The sequence below is a fragment of the Podarcis vaucheri genome (genome assembly GCF_965113315.1).
Source record: "Podarcis vaucheri genome assembly, chromosome: 4".
Taxonomy (NCBI): Eukaryota; Metazoa; Chordata; class Lepidosauria; order Squamata; family Lacertidae; genus Podarcis; species Podarcis vaucheri.
The window spans coordinates 4,283,974-4,294,311 of record NC_138762.1 but is presented as its reverse complement, the minus strand read 5'-3'; the positions used below and the strand labels follow the sequence as shown (position 1 = coordinate 4,294,311).

Genomic DNA, 10,338 nt, shown 5'->3' with positions numbered 1-10,338 from the left:
CACGCATACCCAGTGCCAGTGGTCAGCCATGTCCTTGCCACCCTGGCTGGGTCGAAAATTTTTGGCAAGCTGGACTTGGCCCAAGCATATCAACAGCTGCCAGTAGATGAGGCCACAGCAGAGGCACAGACGATTGTGACGCACAGAGGAGCGTTCAGGGTAAAGCGGCTGCAATTTGGGGTCAGCGTGGCACCAGGCATATTCCAGAATCTAATGGATTCTCTCCTTAAAGGGATTCCTGGTGTCACCCCCTTCTTCGATGATGTGTTGATTGCTGGGCCCACACCAGAGGAGTTTGAGGACCGCCTCCGCACCGTTCTACACCGTTTCCAGACGGCGGGTCTCAAGGTGAAGCGGGAAAAATGTCTACTAGGAGTGCCTCAGGTGGACTTTCTGGGATTTATGGTGGATGCAGAAGGGGTCCACCCGACTGGGGACAAGGTACGGGCTATTTGTGATGCCCCAGCGCCCAAGAGCAAGACTGAACTTCAGGCCTTCTTAGGACTATTGAACTTTTACCATTCCTTCCTTCCCCACAAGGCGGCGGTAGCGGAGCCCCTACACAGACTCCTAGACAAGCGGGCCCCTTGGGTGTGGGGCCAGCGCCAGGAGGCCGCATTCCAGGCAGTCAAGGACTTGCTTGTCTCAAACTCTGTCTTGGCACACTTCGACGAGAGGCTGCCGGTGATGCTAGCATGCGACGCCTCACCCTATGGCATTGGCACTGTCCTGGGGCACCAACTCCCGGATGGAAGAGAGGTGCCGGTGGCGTACTTTTCCCAGACACTCAACGCAACCGAGCGGAACTACTCGCAAATTGACAAGGAGGGTCTGGCAATCGTGAAGGGAGTAAAAAAATTCCATGATTTCTTGTACGGGCGGCCCTTCACCGTGGTGACTGACCACAAGCCGTTGCTTGGCTTGTTTGCCCCCGAAAGGCAGACCCCGCAAGTGCTGTCTCCTCGCGTCCTCAGGTGGTCAATTTTCCTTGCCAGCTACCAGTATGCACTGATTCACCGACCTGGGAAGGCGATGGGCCATGCGGACGCCCTCAGCAGGCTACCACTACCGGAAACAGGCCCTGACCCAGCACCTGCACAAGAGGTTATGAGCCTGGAGCTGCTTCCCGACCGCCCCATTCAGGCACAAGAAGTTGCACACCATTCCAAGAAAGATAGGGTCATCTCCCGGGTCCTGGACTGGGTGTGGAGGGGATGGCCCAGCAGCAGCCCCGGGCCAGAATTCGCCGGCTACACAACCCGCAAACATGAACTGTCAGCCTACAAGAGGTGCCTGTTATGGGGAAGCAGGGTTGTCGTTCCCCATCCCCTCTGCAAAAGGGTCCTCACAGCCCTACACGAGACACACCCAGGGGTAGTAAGAATGAAGGCCCTTGCCAGGAGTTATGTGTGGTGGCCAGGGATCGACGGAGAGATAGAGGCCTGGGTCAAACACTGCCAGGCCTGCCAAGAATCCCGCCCAGATCCCCCAAGGGCCCCAGTCCAGTCCTGGGAGTCCGCCCGAGCACCATGGTCACGCCTGCATGTGGATTTCGCTGGCCCCTTTCAGGGGAAAACATTCTTCATAGTGGTGGACTCCTACACCAAATGGCTGGAAGTCGCACTGGTACCGTCCACTTCCACGTCCGCAGCCATCTGGGTACTACGCAGGCTGTTTGCAACCCACGGGCTCCCTGACACTCTCGTCTCAGACAACGGGACTGCATTTACGTCAGGAGAATTCCAAAACTTCACAGCACAGAACGCCATCCGCCACATCCGTTCGGCGCCGTTCCACCCTGCCACCAATGGCCAAGCAGAACGCATGGTGCGGACCACCAAGGACACCCTTCGCCGCATGACGCAAGGGGACTGGGAGTACCGCCTTGCCACATTCCTTCTAGCACAGCACAGCATCCCCAGCTCAACGACTGGCCGGAGCCCCGCTGAACTACTAATGGGTCGGCGCCTTGCAATCAGATTGGACCGCCTTCACCCCGATAGAGCTCAGGATGAGGTAGTGGTGGGGGAAGGCAGGAACCCCCGGACCTTTGAAGCCCAGGACCCAGTGTACGCAAAGAATTTTGGGGCAGGCCCAGCATGGGTACCCGCCACGGTCACCAGGGTCACTGGCCCAGTGTCGTACGAGGTGCTAACGGATGGGGGGCAATGCTGGCGCCGCCACTGCGACCAGATACGGCGACGATTCCCGGGAGAAACCCAGGAGGAGGACAGGTCAGAGGAGTCCCAAGGGAACAGCGGGGCAGTGAGGCCCATAGAGCAGGAGGGGCCAGCAGGAGAGGCAGAATCAGTAAATACAGAGAGGACTCGTGAGGCCGAAAGGACACCAGAACCAGAACCACGACTGAGCGAGCCGTTTGCACCAGACCAAACAACCCCATCACAGCCAGCATCCTTGGAACACGAGCCAGAACCTGGAGCCGGGACCAGGGAACACCCCAGGCCGCAATGCACACGTAGGCCGCCGGCATACCTTGAGGACTATGAATGCGACCTCCCGGGCAGGACTGGAACTTAGAGGGGAGGGGTGTTATGTACTGAGAACAATAGGATCCAAATTGCAGCAGTCTGATTAGTCCTAGAACAATAGGATTCAGAATGCAGCAGTCTGATTGGTCCAAGAACAATGCAGCAGTCTGATTGGTTGGCAGGAAGCACCCAATCATGCTCCAGATATAAGTGAATCCACAACCTGATTGGCTTACAGTAGAATTCCGGAATTAGCCAATCATGTGCAACCCATTGTGTAAATAATGTATATAAAGCAGATACTGTGAGGGGACTTTCATTCATTCCTCCTCACCACTATGAGCTGAATAAAGAGCATGAAATCACTTTGCGACTCTGAGTATATTTCACTTTCTTTCCCACTTCCAGAGATGCTTTTTGGGGGACGCCCCCCTACTTTCCATTCCTTCTAGTGCAGTGATGGCGAACCTTTTAGATACCGAGTCCCCAACCTGCAACCCCAAACTCATTGATTTTATCGCAAAGTGTCAACACGGCAATTTAACCTGCGTATCTCAGTTTTCCTGTGTTTTCACGTTTCTTCTTTATAACTGCTATTGTAATAAATAATCCTTCATAAAAATTATTGCATTACATTCCTCATTAAATTATCTTTCCATTGATACATGATTTTATGGTATAACTCAGTGCTTTTTTTCTAAAAAAGAATGTTTAGGGTACTCTCATTTTGTCTCAAGAAAATCACCACGGGGGGGGGGGGGAATAAATACAGTTCAAATCTGGGAAAATGAATACAGTGAATTTCTTCTCCTGTTAAATTTACAAAATGTTTAGGGGTATGCGTCCCCACAGAAAAAGCCTTGGTATTACTCCAAAACAAAGTGGTGTCATGAGCCATCAAACCTCGGAGATACATTTTGTCCAGAAGGTTCCACAATTTTGGCCGCTAGTGTGCACTGGAGGGCTGGACTAAGAGACCCTCTCCCAATTTTTAATATGAGACAATAATGATTGTCTGCATGCGCACATAAAAATTAATAGAAATAAATAAACCCAGCCAGATGGGTGGTGGTGTAGCAAATAGGCCAGTCAAATGAATTAAAGTTAAATGAATTAAATTAGAAGAATTAAAGCAAGAAAGTTTTAATTGTTTGCTGGCAGCAAGCAGTGGCACGGAGGAATAAGATCCGTAGTCCGGCCTTTCCCAACAGGGGAGGCTTCCCTTTATACATTCTTGAATCAGGTCTTTATCCAATCAAAAGTTACAGCATTAGACATACAGTGGTACCTCGGGTTAAGAACTTAATTCGTTCCGGAGGTCCGTTCTTAACCTGAAGCACCACTTTAGCTAATGGGGCTACCTGTTGCTGCCACCACACGATTTCTGTTCTCATCCTGAAGCAAAGTTCTTAACCTGAGGTAATATTTCTGGGTTAGGAGAGTCTGTAACTTGAAGCATATGTAACCTGATGCATATGTAACCCGAGGTAACACTGTACTCTGATAGATACAATAGATTATGTCTAGAGACAAAAACTGCTTTCCCTGGAGACTTTGTTCCAGAGAGATACATGAGGTTCTGCCTAGAGACAGGGCCTATGGAGAGCTGGGTGAGGGAATGCGGAGTGGAGACCAGTTCCCAGGCGGTGGCCCTGGCCGAAGGTTTCCTCCTGAGTCAGGCAGAGGAGAGGAAGCAGGTGAGAGAGACTTTCCTCTGGATACTCCCAAGGGGCTCCAAACAGGACAGAAAACATCCCATAATGGTCTGCTGATGGCCCATTCTTTTTCTGCAAGGCATTCATGGAATGAGATCTAAAACCCTTCAAGTTTTTGGCCCTGACATTCATTTTATAATCCTTTTCGTCATTCTCTGTTTTTAATCCTTGTTTCTTTCTCAGGGAAAGGATCTCTTTGCAGAAATGGACCTGGATTCCTGTGAGGCAGAGAGGCCTCCGTTGGACACCAGAGAGAGGCCACTGGGTAAGGAGGGAGGAGTTTTTTCTCCGTTTAGTCTCATTCTGTTGGTTTTCCAACTCATCTGTGGGTTCTTTTCATCTTTTATTGGGGGAGATATTGGGACGAAGAGCCCAGAGGAGGGGAGATATATTTTTTCACACCTAACATCTCTAATGCACCCAAATATCCAAATGCACTCAGCAGGCCAGACTTTCTCAAAGGCCCCTCTGTAGTTTGAGATGCACTGATTTACCTGTGAGAGAAGCAGGCACTCTGGGCCTCCCACTTACCTTTTTCCTCTTGCAGGTGACAGAATGATGCTCACAAGACCTCTTCATCCATCTATTCTTGGGGACAGAATGGAAGCAGTGGCTGTGGATCTAAATCAGGTCAGGGAAAGCTGCCTTGTGGGGACAAAGGTCAAGTAGCAGAACAATGTTGTAGATCAAGACGTGGTGGTGAACAATATTGTTGTCTCATAGGAGGATATTTCCATTTTTTCTTTTAGGGTCCAGTGTGCTTTGAAGATGTTGCTGTTCGTTTCACAGATGAGGAGTGGCAGTTGCTGGATCCTGACCAGAGAGCTCTGCATAAAGATGTCATGGAGGAGAATCATGGGATGGTGGCCACTCTTGGTAAGGATCCCTTTGGAATCAGAATATCTGTTTTTAATTTCAAAACAACTCTCTTTGAGCTATTTTCACAGAACTCAACAGCGCCCCCTTAAGACTCCTGGGATTACAATATTGCAGCGTCTAAACAAGGATCAGTCTGGTCTGAACTCCCCAGGCCATTTTAACTGTAAACTTCAGATTTGTTAGGAAAGTTGAAGTAGCTTATCGAATCACAGGTTCCCCTAAGGATGTCGGTTGATCCCCGTTAATTAATGCACCCAACCCTTCACAAAACCATCCATCTAACCCACTTGTGTTATGCCTCTATTACCAGAGTTAACAAGTAAAGGTAAAGGTAAAGGTACCCCTGCCCGAACGGGCCAGTCTTGACAGACTCTGGATTCTTCCTTAATTTCTCCCTGAGGCGCTAATCCATTTCTCTTCATTGCAGATAGTGATGAACTGGAAATCAAGGGTGACCATGACAAAATCCCCACAATGGAGAAGCTGTACAAATATCTTGAAAGTGGAAAAAATTCATATTCCACTTCCCATCAAGGAAATCTCATTAGGAAGAAACCCTATCAGTGCATGGAATGTGGAAAGAGCTTCAGTCAGAGCTCCTCTCTCTCTTCCCATCAAAGAATTCATACAGGGGAGAAACCCTATCAGTGTGTGGAATGTGGAAAGATCTTCAGTAACAGATCCCATCTCACTTCCCATCAAAGAATTCATACTGGGGAGAAACCCTATCAGTGTGTGGAATGTGGAAAAAGCTTCAGGAAGAGCTCACATCTTTCTGTTGGGAAACTGCCAGGGAGATATAGTCCATCATGGCCCCAAGCCGTCTGCCGGACGTCCATCGATCTCCCGTAGACAGGCAGATCCAGCAGTTAGCGGCACGAAGCCTCTGGAAATTCCTTGCCACATTCCAGGGCTTGTGCACACTGTTTATCAGCAGAAACACAGCCAGAAGTTGCACCGCAGAAGAGCATAATTTACAGACTTTATTTAGCGTTGAACAGAACAAAGAAAAACATGACCGTTCTGTTCTGAGTCTCTGACCGACAGAAAACGAAAGGAACATCAGAACATAAACATCCTGTGAACAGGACATGCGCAGACTCTGTGACTTACAAAGCCTGCTCCCTTTTAAGGTGGAACGGAAATATCCCAACACTTTCTTCCCATCAAAGAATTCATACAGGGGAAAAACCATATCAGTGTGTGGAATGTGGAAAGCGTTTTAGTGTGAGCTCCTCTCTCACTTCCCATCAAAGGATTCATACGAAAGAGTGGAAAACCCTTCATTATACAGCTTTCAGTGCTAGAGAAAAACACACCACTTTAAACAGGCCTTTGGCTGATTGACATCTAATGACCTTTTAAAATGTGGTGGGGAGGTGGGGTTACAGGTTTTGGGGGGGTGTTTTGTGTTTTCATTGTGTGATTTTAGGGAATGTAGGGAATGGGAACCAACTCTTAGAGTCTGAGGGGTCTTTGCCCTCCAATAAGATATGTGAGGGGGCCACCACCCAGTTCATAGGAACAACCATTCAAATGGCATGCTTGCACCGCATCCTGTGACTGTTTAACTGAGGCAGGGCTTACTAAACCCCTCCTATATATTACTCAAGTTGGCACCCCTGCTATAGGGCGCTATAGAAATGAAATAAATAAAATAACACCATCTTGGTCGCCTTCATCTGCACATGTTCCAGTTTGTCAATATCCTTCTTTTTATCATCATTTAAAAAATTTATGTACCCTTCACCTGAGGATTTCACGGTGGTTCACAACAAAAACATAGTGGTTGAAAGAATGGCGTTCTCAAAAACAAGTCAAGCCAGAGAAATCTCTCTTTTTTCTTTTTGTTTTCTATTTTTGGATGGGGTTACAGACTGATTCTCAGGGGACTGCTTTGGTAATAGTGCATCTTGATTTCAGTAAGGCTTTTGACAAAGTCCCCTGTGATATTTATGTGAGGAAGCTGGTAAAATGAGGCTGAATGTGGTAACAGGTGGATTTGACTGACCGAACCTAAAGAGGACTCCTTCATGGTTCCTCGTCATCCTGGGGAAAAGTGACAAGAGGGGTGTTGCAGGGTTCTGTCCTGGGCCCGTTGTTGTTCAATGTCTTTATAAATGACTTGGATGAAGAAACTTAAGGGATGCTCATCACATTTGCAGACGACACCAAACAGGGAGCGGAGACCAATGTGGCAGAAGGCAGAATCAGATCAAGGGCAGGAATAGTACCACTCTCTTGTAAAAGACTTTAATTTCACGGTTTGATATTACAAAATTTTTACTGGAGGATTAAGAACTGATTTTGAGAGCTGAAGTTCCATCCCCCCCCGGACCCGGGATCGCCCCGAGAGAGAGCCTGATGATGAAGTATTGAAGTGCTTGACAGCTGTCAAGTCAGCTGTCAAGACGGAAAAAGAAAACTCTGTTTTTGGCTGTTTCTGCCGGCTACATTGGTTATAATTTGTTACAATTTGTTGACAATAAGGAAGGGCTGTTACAAAATAACTGGATTTCCGGACTCGAGCTGAAAAGAATACTAAGGAACTAAAATCCCCCTAGAGGGACTTAGCAATATTATAGAAATGGCTGGAGGAGGGAAAATCCAGGCTGAATTGGACAGAGCATTTGTTCTCTTGGGAAAGTTACAAGGTCAATTTGCTGTTATGGCTACAAATTTTTCAACTCTGGACTCAACAGTAAATAACATTCTTGGATCGGATAAGGATTGGGAACAAGGAGCCTATTTAACTGGACAAATAGAGAAATTCGAGAGTTTTGAGATTATGGAGAAGGAGACATATGTCACCCCTGAAGAAAAGGAAGGAGGAGTTGGTGTGCAGATGCTAAAAGATAATTTTACTTTGAGGCCTGACATGATGGCAATGAAGCAAAATAAAAATCTGATGTGGAAAGCTCGGCCTGAATTGGAGATTGAGAAATGGAGAGATCTTCTTATGTGGAGATCAGAAGACCTAAGGATTACAAATGTGATTACGGTGGAGGTTAGAGCTTTGGGGACTTTTGGACTGGAAAGGAGCAAGAAACAAGAAATGGAACACCCCATGGGCTCTACTTTTAAGTATGGAGGCCTAGCTGGAAAAAACAAGGATCCTGTTGGGCCGGAGTCTCTCCAAGATTTGGTGTTTAATATCAAGGTCTATCAAAAAGACCGGCAGAGAGGAACAGAAAGACAATTAAGTGCCTCGGACGTGAGATCTCCAGGCTGATAGTAGATTAAGACTGATGGACATTTTTGGGGGCTGAAACCGGGAAGGGGGGGTGGAGTTTGGGAATTCAAAGGGTTCATAATTACAATTTATTTTGTTGTTTTTATTTTATTATTGTTATGTAAACTGGGAAATTCGTGGAAGGGAATCTTGGTCGACCTTAGAAAAAATGTTTTAAGAATATGAACTGAGGTATAAGTTCGATGATTAAGTTTGGATAAGGTAAAACTGGATTTCTCTTTTTCTAAATGAACTAAACTAAATGAAAACAAGGTTACCAAAAATAAACTGAAGAAAGGGTTGAGAAACACGGCAAAATTAATAAATGTTAGAATGATGATGGTTTAGAAGCTAAGTGATTTATAGCAGTAATGTTTACGTTAAAAGAAAAGAATGGCTAAAACTAAATGAAATTAAGGGAGAGCACTTGCTGAATAAATATTTTGAAATTGGAATACAGAAAGGGGAGGTAGGAGGAGGTCAGCGAAGTAAGGCATAAGAAAATAAGGGACTGAAATTATACTTGTTTTTTGTCTGTGTTTTGTTTGTTTGTTGTATATAATTTCTGAAATTTTAATAAATATCTATTTTTTAAAAATGTACATCTTATAACAATCTAATGCAATACAAAAATGTGATAATAAAACAAAACTTTAAAATAAGCAACCTACATCAAAAAGTAACATTCAACAATTATTAGAATAGTAAAAAATAATAATATCAACATATAAAAGTTTAAACAGAAGTCCACTCAATAGTTACAATAAATAATTTCTAAACTGTAATCAGTAAAACAATGGCAAGGCACACTACATAAAATAATACAATACAAATGGAGAAGCAGAGACTAGAGGGTGGTTCATATGGAGAGAATCATTGGCTTACCTTATTTACTTAATAGTAGGTTGGCCAAGTCTATAGGACCTTCAGGGAACCCAAATTTCAGATTGCATTGCAGAGAGGGAGTTCTGTGTGTCTTTATTTGCTGCAAGGAGAAGAAGAAGAAGATTTTTATTTATACCCCGCCCCGCCCCGGCCAAGAACGGGCTCAGGGTGGCTAACACCAAATATAAAATACAGTTTAAAAAAAGCAAAAAACCAATTGATTAAAATATAGCTTAAAATACAGCTTAAAATGCAGCATTATTTTACTGGCGACTCACAAATCAAGACCAAAAGGGGATGAAACATCAAATATTCACCAGGGTCAGCTATCCATGCTGGTCCTATATGGGCCAGGAAAAGGCCCGTGGGAAAATTTAGTATATACAAGTTCCCATATAAGGGGTTCCATCAAAAAAAGAAAGAGGAGGATCAGACTGTAAAGGTAAAGGTACCCCTGCCCGTACGGGTCAGTCTTGCCAGACTCTAGGTTTGTGCGCTCATCTCACTCTATAGGCCGGGAGCCAGCGCTGTCCGCAGACACTTCCAGGTCACGTGGCCAGCGTGACAAGCTGCATCTGGCGAGCCAGCGCAGCACACGGAACGCCGTTTAACTTCCCACTGGTAAGCGGTCCCTATTTATCTACTTGCACCCGGGGGTGCTTTCGAACTGCTAGGTTGGCAGGAGCTGGGACCGAGCGACGGGAGCGCACCCTGCCGCGGGGATTTGAACCGCCGACCATGCGATCGGCAAGTCCTAGGTGCTGAGGCTTTACCCACAGCGCCACCCGCGTCCCTTATATATAGGGGTTCCATCAAAAAAAGAAAGAGGAGGATCAGACTGAGTCCAGACCAAAGGCCAGGTGGAACAACTCCGTCTTACAGGCCCTGCGGAAAGATGTAAAATCCCGCAGGGCCCTGGTCTCCCATGACAGAGCATTCCACCTGTTCGGGGTCAGTGCTGAAAAGGCCTTGGCCCTGGTCGAGACCAACCTTACGTCCTTGAGGCCCGAGACCTCCAAAATGTTGTTATTTATGGACCGTAAGGTCCTCCAAGGGGCATACCAGGACAGGCGGTCCCGTAGGTACGAGGGTACGAGGCCGCAAAGGGCTTTAAAGGTCAGAACCAGCACCTTAAACC

The 10,338-nt window shown here is 46.6% G+C and overlaps 1 protein-coding gene across 1 annotated transcript; it reads left to right on the top strand.

The window, feature by feature from the left end:
- Window positions 1-4,060: 4,060 nt before the first annotated feature.
- Window positions 4,061-7,061, top strand: LOC309531559 (uncharacterized protein; the record flags this gene model as incomplete). Its single annotated transcript, XM_082221151.1, has 6 exons — window positions 4,061-4,186; window positions 4,388-4,469; window positions 4,752-4,834; window positions 4,954-5,080; window positions 5,511-5,860; window positions 6,960-7,061. The coding sequence occupies 6 exons, from the start codon at window positions 4,061-4,063 to the stop codon at window positions 7,059-7,061; spliced, it is 870 nt and encodes a 289-aa protein (XP_082077277.1).
- Window positions 7,062-10,338: the final 3,277 nt, after the last annotated feature.